This window comes from Ascaphus truei, chromosome 3 (assembly GCF_040206685.1).
Source record: "Ascaphus truei isolate aAscTru1 chromosome 3, aAscTru1.hap1, whole genome shotgun sequence".
In the NCBI taxonomy this organism is placed as follows: domain Eukaryota; kingdom Metazoa; phylum Chordata; class Amphibia; order Anura; family Ascaphidae; genus Ascaphus; species Ascaphus truei.
This window is the reverse complement of record NC_134485.1, coordinates 401,262,803-401,275,017: the sequence shown is the minus strand read 5'-3', so window position 1 is coordinate 401,275,017 and position 12,215 is coordinate 401,262,803. Positions and strand designations below refer to the sequence as shown.

General features: G+C 40.4%; 1 protein-coding gene across 3 annotated transcripts in view; it reads left to right on the top strand.

Annotated features, from left to right (window-relative positions):
- The window catches only part of LOC142490359 (glutamate carboxypeptidase 2-like), a 123,567-nt gene extending 120,452 nt beyond the window's left edge, over positions 1-3,115 (top strand). For all 3 annotated transcript variants that reach the window (XM_075592550.1, XM_075592546.1, XM_075592547.1), the window contains 2 exons: positions 1,492-1,584; positions 2,574-3,115. In XM_075592550.1, coding sequence (XP_075448665.1) covers positions 1,492-1,584; positions 2,574-2,763 — 283 coding nt within the window. In that variant the 3' untranslated portion in view covers positions 2,764-3,115. The remainder of the gene's footprint in view (positions 1-1,491; positions 1,585-2,573) is intronic.
- The last annotated feature ends 9,100 nt before the right edge of the window (positions 3,116-12,215 follow it).

The window sequence follows — 12,215 nt, the reverse complement described above, 5'->3', positions numbered from 1 at the left end:
TAACCCATACACTGCTATAACCAACGTCCAAAATGATAATAACACTCATTTTAAGAAAAAGGATCATTTTGCTAACTTCGTTTTTAAACCAAAGCTTACAATGTACAAAGTAAGTTTGAGACTTGAAAGTCCTCTTCCAGCTATCTGCATACGTAAGAAGATACTGACTATCATGAATGCAGATATATTTTTTATATAATCATGACACATTCCATAAACTATACATATGAAAACTGCATAATAGATGAGAGTAAAAGCTTCAGAAGCGGACATTAAACATTTTTATGTCAAAATATACAACTCCAGTAATGGAAAATGAGTTTAAAATAAATTGAACTACTTTGATCTTAAGGAAGGAGTCTAATGATCTGTTCATTTGATGCATTTAATTAGAATAGTAAAATACATGTTTTTATTGGAATTTCATGTATTTTCCTGCATCCCACTGGAGGAATCGGACAACATACAGTATTACGTGAATCACGTTGACCTCAGAAGGATTATCATTGCGTTGATCTGAGGAAGGGATAATTGTGGTGTGAAAGACCTGTTTGTAACATCTCTTTTGTGTGTCTGCTTAATAAGTCACCACAACCTGTAAACAATATATACGGTTCTCCATGACCACAACACTTTAAACAGCTGTGTGCTGTTTATATACAGTAGAACACTGAAAAACAAATTCTTCATCACAAATGTGTGCACTGCAAAAAATTATTTATCTATAAGAGAGAGTGTGGTCATAAAATATCTGAATTGGAACACATTTTGTGAAATCTATTCTGTTTATTACAATAGTCATTTTTAGATACAGTAAGTAGCCGAGTAAAGTACTAAACCATATTATATACTTATGTCTACATCTACTGGTAGCTGTATGTAAGAGGCTTGAGAGATAGAGAGGTACAGAGATACTTATTGCTAAGGTAAGGTCTATAGTGGGTGTGCGCGCCGGAGCACATGGCACCGCTCCTGCCTGTCACTCAAGCGCTTTGTGCTCATAGGGTTTGCGTGACGGGGAGGTGTGGTGGAGGCGTGGCCGTGACGTGAGTGGTTCGCCCTCATTGGCTGAACCACGCACGTGACGCGGCCGTCGTGCACAAATACAAAATTATTTGTCTTTTCAAAAATCCTCCGCGTGGCGGCTCCAAATCGCTAACGCGGTTGCGTGCACTATGGGTGGCCTCATAGAGAAGAGCTCTGTTGTTCGCACCATGCTTGAGCACGCCGTCGCACCCACTATAAACACAGCCTAAGCCATAACGTACAGCTTGGTACCTTATAGCCAATTGAAGTGAAGCTGTGCCTTACAGCTTGGCACAGCTTCATACAGTACATATGGGCCATTGTATCTGCATCCTGGGATCACATTGTTAACATTGTTTCAGAATATTTCTCCTCCCTTTCAGTATTCTTGTACTTATAAGAATAAACATGTCCAAAAGCTTATGGAAAATGTGACATTTCACATCTAATTGTGTTTCACCACAGCTCAATGACAGTGAGATCTGTGAATGATCAGCTGATGTTTTTGGAGCAAGCATTTATTGATCCTCTTGGTTTACCTGGACAACCATTTTATAGGTAAGAAAGCAGTAACAATGTTCCCCCAAATATCTTTTTGATTATAAATTAACTACTTTGTTTATTGGAGTTCATTAAAAGAACATTAACAAAAAGGATTTGGGGGTTATATGGTATTCCACCTCATTTTCTGTATATCTTTTATGTATCCCCATTATTTATATGCATTTTGTAATATTAATTCATGTATATACTTTTAATTGTTCAAAATGCTACATAATTTCATTTCTTCCTGTGCATTGCCAAGGAATATACATGAGTCAACCCTCATCTAAACTATTTCTAATAACTCTGTGTTGCCAGAGCTAAGGTGTTTCGCAAATGATTGGTAGTTTTAGTAGTATTATCAAAGGAACCAGTACAAAAAAAAAATTCTTCTTTACAATGAAGCACAGAGAAGTCTGCTATGAATTTCTCTGCTTCATGCACTGTAGGTTTTTCCAGTTCCAGTCTATTTCCATGTCTATTTCCATGGCTCACTTTCGATTTACCTAATGAGCAGGGCCAATCCCAAATATTTTTTATTTTACTGTGTGCACAGTATATAACCGAGATGCCCGGCAGCACTATCCATCGTACTTTAAGAAAAAAGTGCAGCAAAAAGCTATAACCTACAGTACCAGCATGTTGTTTTGTTAATTGACATTAGTCACGGGGTCACACTGTGTTCATTTATCTGCAAAACAGGAACAACAAAAAAACATGCACCTGATTTATCACAGGAAACAAACTATTGCTTTTAAATGGATTCATGTTCTTTGGTAAATTTGGTGCTATCTTTTGCTTCACTTGAGACCCAGTTTGGGCTCGGGACTCTGATAAATAGCCCATCACATCTTCTGTTGCAAATTTGCCAGCAGCAATGCAGAGGAACATGTTACAAGATCCTCTTTCCCGGAAGTATCATTCTGCGTAATTGTTATGTAGAAAACTGTTCTACCTAATAATTTTAAATCTTACATTGTCTATTTTTTATATTGTTTTCACAGACATATCATATTTGCTCCAAGCAGCCATAACAAGTATGCGGGAGAGTCGTTCCCTGGGATTTATGATGCCTTGTTTGACATTGAAAATAAACCAGATGAACGCACAGCTTGGGAAGAAGTAAAGAGACAAATCTCAATTGCTGCTTTTACGGTTCAGGCGGCAGCAGGGACTCTGGAAGAGGCTGCATGAATATGGAACGGATGTTGCCAAATTATATACCAAGATGTTGTCTTTCAGGAAAACGTGACTTTCGAGAAATACGTTAGCACTCTTCAACATTATGTGATGATATTTAAGATCCGTGAGAACTCGTGTTAACTTTATAGTAGTTAGGAATTATATAGCCGTGTTAGTCAGAGAAAAGAACATTCTTTGGCAAGTAACAATATTTTTTAACGAACTAATACGTGACTTGCACTGTGGTAGAGCTAACTGATCATTTCACTGCAGGAGAAACATACAATAGCTGTTCATTAGAACAATTTTTTTATCTGCCTATTTCTCATTAGCATATTTTAGAATAAAATATTTTTAAATAACATCTGTGAAAACATATTTGTATTTTTGTATCTAATTTACAAATCAGATCACAGGCTGCAGACTATATTAATGTGAAGCTACACGAGGCTGATATTACACTGTATGACAGTAATTGCTATGGAAGATAAGCCTCGATTTATGATGGATCAGTTGTCTTTCATGAGATATGTCGTGTGTGCTACTTCTGACCCCTTCAGTAGTGCAGAAATTAAGTTATCATTGCCTATGGAGGTAACATATAGTACTATGACAGCCTCATTTATCTATATTCAAATAGAATTGCATATTACATTTCCTCCATAAGGCAGGTAATAAAAGCCAGTCTGCAAGATATTTGCTTTTTCTGTTGGTGCTTGAAACCAAAAACTACAATATGGCTGCAGGGTCAACATTAAGAAATCAGGACGTCAATTCCTGGTGATGTTATAACTTTCTTTTGGCTGCGGGAGCAAGCTTGACACCACAGTCATTTTGTATCCACTGTGCAAGACCACTGCTGGTATTTTGGGATCCAGAGAGCCGTCGTCATCATCAATTTATTAAGTAAATACAGGCCTCCACCTAAGGGGGCATCGCCATATTTTACAATCAGTTTGAGAACAACTACAGTTAAATACAATTATTTTGTTACACATGAGACAGACAGGCAAATTCCGAATGATTATTATTATGCTTTTTATAACGTGCCAAACACATTCTGTAGCGTAGTACATCAGGGATGGAGGACAAATACAATAAAATAAAAACATTCATTGTTACAGTAGGTAAGGAGGGAACTGCCCCAAGGAGCTTATACTCTATAAGGAAGAGCAAGTGGAAATATAAGGTACATTAAATGAAAACCGGTTATACACTCAGTTTACAGTAATTTTATGGACAGAGATAATAAATGATTATGGGAATTGCAACAGCATCTCTAGTATCAACGAACGGCAGCCCATGGCTGACACCCTTTGGCTGCTGCCTTTGGGAGACTCGAATGGTCTCATATCAAAGAAGTCCTGAGGTGAAGTGATAGCAGCTGGAAGCAAACAGACCCTCACAGCAAAAATACAGAAGGAGGGGGTGGGGGAGGAGAAGGTGACGATCTCCAGGTTTTCAAGCGGTGCCCCCCAGAGATGAGAGGAATGTAGATCATCTCCAAGGGAATAAAAACAAAAATAATAAAAACATACGCCACCACAAAATAAAAAATCGAGCAGCTCAGTCAAATGCTTTGAAGGAATTACTGTACTGATAAATATAAATGGATCCACTGCAAAAGGGCTATGAATTCATATTAATGTTACTACCTGAGGCATAATTGTATTTGATGTTCCAGATATCGCGGTGATACTCATTAACCTTCTGTCTGCAATAGAATGTGAATATACAGATTTGTCATAATGACTGCATAGCTCACTAATGTATTTGCTGGAATGGAAATAAAAAGTTTTTTTTATCTGGAATAATAATGTGTTGGCATTCACTGTTTCCTAACTTTAAGAAGTTATTGTGCTCTTATGCTTATTTGAAATGTATTTCAATATTTTTACTGTATTTTCCTACTAAGTTTATTATAAAACTGGTTCATAGATACCCATTTAAATTATTTCTGGCTTTTTTCTTATGGCTTCAAACTATGACCCCGTTCTTGTGCCATCTTTTAAAATATATAGATGCAGCGGCCGTTATTTCGAACAAATCACGGAGCTGTTTTTGTGTGCGCTGCTGTATTCCACGCGGCATCAACGTGGCCAATCTCCCCAGGCACACGTATTTATTGCGGTTGCTTTGTTTGAATTTCATGGATTGTGTGCAATTAAATGCAATGAAATGAATGAATTGCAATGTGTACAGTACTGTGCTACTGTGCTATTGTGTCAACTTCAGGTGTTTAAAAGCCAAAACACTAAAATGCCATTTTCTGCACTCGCGTCTTAAGGCGGTACGGTTGGAAGAAATCACGCGCCATGACATGGGTATTCCGAGGTATACAACGCTTGAAGTGTTTCAATAACGGCCGCTGCATCTGTAATAGTAACTGAGAGAAAGAGAGGGTCCTTGCTTGTTTTCTTTCTTATTCTTTTTCTCTCAGTATCTATCACATTCATAAATATTCCCTTTCTGGCACCTATCCCTCTACCTACAGGCAGAGTTATAAATGGTAATCCTTTAAAAAATGCTTTCATACCCTAGATGAATTTAAAATAACTTTCATATTCATCCCTACTGTGTGTCTTTCCATCACAGTACTTGACTCTATTGTTAATGGCCCATTCTCCATTTGTTGGATGATAAATCTGCCTTTTAGGTGGATAGGAATTCGCCTATCTATAGTTAGTTGATGTCTGTAAAGCAGTAAGAACAGTTCAGATAATCCTTCAATACTTACTCGGCCTCCAATGAACTGGCCGTGATGTGTCAGTCTGAGTCACTGTAGACCCTGACAATCTGGCCTGAGCCTCTGCAGGTCTCAACCATCTGGGCTTTGCCCCTGAAGTCCCCCCTGAAGTCATAAGTCTTGATGTAAGGCCCTTGAGCCTTTGACCATCCGATCCTCTGCCCCCACCAGTCGTTTGCAGCGTGGGGCTGTCTGTATGAGCCTGAATAGCAGAGTATTCATTTTGATAGATCACAGCAGCGGTGCGCAAACTGGAGGACGCGACCTCCAGGGGGGTGCGAGACTGAGTGCATCAACGTGTTAAGCATTGAACATTTGTAATGCCCATTAAAGGGGTAAATACAGTATGTCTTTGTTTCAACAATAAGTGAAGCATTAGTGAGTGATTTTTAACATACAGTAAAATGAGGAATGCAATAAGATGACAGCTTTTTTTCAGCAGGTGGTCTGAACACACAGGCATTTAATAGCAGTTAAACATGAATGACCTGCAAATGCAACAGGAAATACTTTGCAATTTCTACTCTTGCATGAAAATGACCTTATTATCCCCGAATTAATATTCAGGTCAGATTCACTTGCCAAACAATTTCAAACACTACACGTCCTACAGACAAACGTCTTTCCATGGACAATTTCTGCTGCATATACATTATTTAAATGGTGAGATTCATCTTACCGGCTTTAGATTTATTCATGGAAATGCAACTCTTAATGGGTCAATTACAAAGGAAGAAACAAAGTATGATGGTTTTAATAACACATTATTTGAAACTCACATTTTTTCAAAAACTACAATTAGTGTTTTTGATGTGTTAAGTTCTACTTCACTCTAAAAATACGCTTTTCAACATTGTACTAAGTTTAGGGCTATTATATGCGTGCATAACAAGGAGGCTGTTCTCTACACAATCAGGTGGTTTGTGATGTGTACTAGCAGCATGAAACTTTTCCAGGTTCATGTCACAATTCTTTTATCCTGTGTCACTAATTAATTTTCACCAAGTTTCTAAATTTAGTACGTGATGGTTGGGTACTTAGTATGTACCTAGCATTGTAATCTAAGTGGCAAACACACATAAGATACATACAGTAGTTACAGACTGTGTTTGGACTGGGGTATTATACAGGGTATGCAGTACCAGCTTTAGGCGTTGTGGATGTATAGTAGCACTAGGTCTGGGTAGGCGTAGAGGGGGGCCACTATTTGCTGTTTACTCTGCACACACTCACTCGACTCACAACAGCTTCATGCAAAATTTCCTACCTCTATGTTAATGAACTTGCTGCTTATTTAATCTCTGTCCTTTATTGTGACCACATTTGTTACTCTATCTATCCACTACAAATACCTCTCTTCTGGTCCACATCTAATATCATCATACACCCTGGATTACTCAAAATCCTTGCAGTATCTACTGAATGTTGGTGGAGAACTCTGAAAACAGCACACCAACCACTACTGATTCTAATGGCAAACTTTACACATTTACCACTTGCAAACAACTACTCAAATTTCTATTTATACTGCTACTCTCTTTAACAGGTGATGTTGGATGTAACCCAGGCCCTCCCTATTCAACTCTGTATCATACACCTGAAAATACCCCCTTCAAATTCCAAAAAGGTCTATCTGTCGCCCATATAAATATCCAAAGAGTGTGCTGCCAAAACTGGGTGAACTAAGAGCATGGTGCCTTATGCATAAATCCAAAGTCATCATTATTACAGAAACATGGCTAACTCCTAAAACCCTTGATGCAACTATTGCCATTCAGGGATACTCCATTTAGAGGAAAGACGGGTCAAAGAGAGGAGGAGGGGTGTTATTTTATATTGTAGACACCTTACAATTTACGCTCCTAAATTGCCGCCCAAGCCCACCCTCCTTTTGAAATCCTACTTGGCAAAATCTGCCTCCCCTTTTCTAAGCCCGTTCTTATTGCTGCATATACCGGCCTCCTAAAGCCCCACTACAATCCCTGACTGATATCTCCCAGTTTCTTGGATTAATGTCCTCTCAGAACGAGAAGAGTGAGCTGCTAGTTCTTGGGGATTTCAACTACAATTGGCTCGACCCTAAAAACAAGAAAATCCAGATACAACTCAAGTCATTTAACCTAACGCAACTAATTTCCCAACCCACACGGACAAACCTGAAATATCACAACCATTCCTTGCTAGACTGGACTCTCTCCTCCAGACCCCGCAGAATTCAATCCTCTGGCATCCTACCTAACATTTTCAGTTACCATGTAATAGTGTACTGTGTAAGGAAAATTAGATCACCCCAATCAAGCCATAAAGTTCTCCTCACTAGAAGATTTAGAAACTTTAACCCACAACAGTTTCTGGCTGATCTTACCAGCTCTTGGTACAGAATCGACTTAATCCCCAACCCCGATTCCGCACTCGACTATTTACAATTAGAGTTCCTAAAATTCTGTGATACCCATTCTCCACTACGCAGAATAAGAGTACTGGGGGCCCACCTTCCATAAATAACAACCAACCTTATATCGCTCTACCATCTTAGGGATGAGTTGTGGAAAAGCTACAAAGTAACTGGCACTATTAAGAATCTAATAACTACAGATGCCTGCAGAATATGTGCACAAGGCAAACAAGGTGTGCAAAAGCACAATATTACTCTGACAATCATCATCAGATTGCATCAAATCCAGCTAATTTCTGGAAGGTTATCAACAATATATTCCAGCCTTCTAGCCATCAACAACCATGTAATATCATTAAGGAGAATATTACTCTGGCAAATCCGACTGACATTGCAAATGTATTCTATAAATACTTTGTGGGGTGTGCTACTAACTTGTCAGCGAAACGCAACCTAAACCACATACATGAATTTCATTCTGGGAGTACCCTTACATTCCAACCCTCTCCCAAGACTGCCCACAGGTTTCAATTTGTCCCAGTATCTGAGGAAGAGATTACACAAGCGCTCCTCAAATTAAAACTAAGAAGCCAATGTGAACCTGACCTTCTGTAATCAAAGTTCATTGCCAAACTGCTTGCTTCCCTAATCAACTCTATTTTGTCTTCAGGCCATATCCCTAAGACCTGGAAAACTACCAGCGTTTTCCCAATTTTCAAAAGTGGGGTCAAAAACACTGTCTCAAACTATAGGACAATCTCTCTTCTCCCAATACTATACAAAGTCCTGGAAAAATGTGTTCACTCCCAATTAAGCGACTACTATACCAAGACAAATTTCGCTAGCCAATTCCAATCTGGCTTTGCCCCAAACAATCCATGGTAACTACCCACCTAAAAGATTGCAATGAGATCCAGTGTTGAATGGAACTGGGACAACTTACTGGTGCAATATTCCTAGATTTTGGAAAGGCTTTTGATACTGACCCCCAAAACTGTGTTAATCCGATGGGTCATTAAGAATCTCACAGAAATGTTGAGGCAATGCTGAGGCATTTACTGTGAGACTGCCCAAGAATCTCACAGAATTTCCCAGGTACAAGTGTTCTAATACTCGTGGCTGCATCTGTAACAATGGTATTTGGGACCAAGGCTACATTTCTAAAGCTTCCAATGAAGCTTGAGACTTTTGAGACTGTTCATGGTCCCAAGGCTCAACAAAGTATCCGGCCGCTCCTCCTTCTCTTACAGTGCACCGCAAAACTGGAACAACCTACCGGAGACTCTCACATCCACCACCAATTTAAGTTCTTTCAAAACCAAAGCTGTCTCACATTTTAATCTGGTCTGTAACTGTTACATACTGTGAGGACTCAGGGGTCACGTCGGTCGCAGCGTGACCTCCCCTCACCTCTGTCCACTCCCGTGGCTGTGCGCCTCCCTCCTCGCCTGGCCTCCCTGCTGAGGGGACTCCCCCGTCCTCCCCGTCGGGCTGCTGCTGCCCCACGCAGGGCTAGTGCTCGGCTGCCTGCCGTTGCTTCTGCACGCGCATCCCTTGCTGTTACGGAACACATTCCGGCACCAGCTAATTTATTCACTGCTCTTGCAGTGAAGCCACACCTCCCTCCCACACGCTGGTTACTAGTTAACCCTAAACCTTATAACCTGGAAGCCAATTATGGAAACCAATCCTGGACCGCTCCTAGGGTTCCTCCAGGCCTGCCTCCGTTAACCATTGGTCAGCCACAGTACTTAATGCCTGTTCTGCCTCTCTCACATCGCTCAACATGGTCTCTGCTACAGACGTCTATTCTGGCATTCCCTTTGTCTTTGTGCATTCAGGTTTCGACCCGGCTTGGCGGACGAACTTACCTGGCTCTGAATCCCGGCTCCCTCTTGACCCTGCAGCTTCTTCCATCCCTCGACCTCAGCTTGGACCTTGACCTTCTGGATCTCTCTCTCCCCGACTTTTGGCTAACGGCAAACACTTCGCTTCTTCAGTACCGGTACCGGCAAGTATTGCTACACCTGTTCACACCTGGCCTGGCAACGCCAAAACACCACACTCCGGACACGCTACTTCTGCTGCGGGTGCGTTCACATAGACGTCCCCACCTCAGTATAACGGACGAGTCTGGTCTGCGGGCAGCACCGGCGTAACACATACGCCCATAATATATTATCTTTAACCGTGCATGCAATGTCTTGTATATAATGTATACCCTGTTCACTTATGTAACTGTATTTGTAACCATGTATTTGTCATTTTAACTCTATGACCAGGACATACTTCAAATATTTGGGCATATGGTTTGACTCCCATTTAACATTTTGGATGCACATTGATACCCTGATATCCAAAATCTATGCCAAACTAGGTGTACTATATAGGAACAACTCCTCCCTACGTCTGCTGGTCAGAAAGCGCATCGCACAGCAGATGCTGATGCTAATTTTACAATATGGGGACATAGTATATGGCACGACACCCCAAGCTCACCTCTGCAAACTTGATACCCTCTACAACTCAATATGCCACTTTGTCCTCCAATGCAATTACAACACACATCACTTCTAAATGCTCAAAGAACTAGATTGGTCATCACTTTAGTCTAGGTGCAAGTCTAGGTGCAAAATTTCTCTCTCCTGTCTTGCCTTCAAATACTTTCTGGGCAAGCTACACGTCTATCTGAACAAGCTCCTCACCCCTACTACATGCAGCACTTATCATCTGAGATCTGACTCCAAAAGGCCGTCATGGTCAAAAGGTTCGGTAAAATATCCGGCCGCTCCGCCTTCTCTTATCATGCACCCCACAACTGGAACAATATACCAGCCACCAGTCTAAGTTCTTTCAAAACTAAAGCTGTGTCACATTTTAATCTGGTCTATAACAGTTACATATGCCTATAATATATATTACCTTTAACTGCATGCAATGTCTTGTATATAATGCCTTTAACTGCAATATACCTTTAACTGCATGCAATGTCTTGTATTCACTAATAAACAGAGACAGGGGCTCTGTATATTTTTCTAATATATTTTACCTTTGGTTGTGGTGTCATATAGATACAGTATGATTGCAACAGAGTAAGGGTAAATATGAACTCATTTTAGGTACCTTGGGGAGGCGAAAGGTGGGTTGGCTAGTTTAGCCACGTGTATTAACCGTAGTTGCATATATAAATCACGTGCTCAGACCTATACTGTCAATAACAGATGGTATGTTGGGACAGATTGAGAGGGATATTCTTAATTTTTGGGACCATTGTGGAAGGTGAAATGTGGGCCAGCTAGACAGCTGTGTAATAACCAATGTCCCACCCCCTACAGCGACGCCACTGTTTATTTTATTTTTGGGGCGCACATTTCAAGTTGCACCTAGGGCGCATGAAAACCTTGCGCTGGCCCTATATGCAGGTCACATGCTCACAGGTGTGCCATATGTGACACCTCCTAAAAAGATTGGAATTATCATTGCATTCCAATATCTGACTCTTTTCTCATGATATATCAATCAGTATCTGTGTTCACTCTGATTCTAACATCTTCAGTATAGATTGACCCCCGCCTTAAACCCAAACAGCTTTGAACATAGCCATGCTATACATTGACAGACAGTTCATACTACAGTAGGCAATAGAGTTTGTTAGTTTATTTTCTTAAGAGCACACACCTGGCTCTGTTTACTTTGTATTGCTTTTAGTTTTAATTAAGTTTTCTCCTTGTTGTTCAGGATCGTTGTCAAGTGTTATTTTAGTTGAAGGGCTGTTGATCAGCAGCTTCTAAGTCCCTGCGCATGCCTCCATTACATTTCTAGGACCTTGGCAAATATTTTCAAAGTGCCCACGCATGCGCAGTAGGACTAGGAGGCATCTGCTTTGTTTATTAACACCCTGCACATGCGCAGTGCAGCTCTACACACCGATCATATAGGTGAGTTATAAGAACTAAAAACAAGTGTACTAACATAATAAAAAGATACTTTTTTCATCTGAATGTGTAGTCAATTGTCTTTATTGTTGATTATGGTCATATATGTGTTTAGGAGGTGTACTTAGGTATAGGATGCACTGTGTATGTGTAACAGCTGTTAATCATTAATGACTAATTAAGGTACTGCTGGGGTATAAAAGGTTTCAGTCCCCTCTCCCCCAGTAACAATAATTTGTCCCTGAAGAAGCTCCTTTGCTGGAGGGAAACGCGCGTTGGACGCGCAGATGTGTCAGTCTCCTACTTGGAGCTGTTTTAATGTAGTGTCTTAGTCTCCTGGCTCTATTTATGCAGACGGCATTAGCCTGATAAACACAACTACAGACAG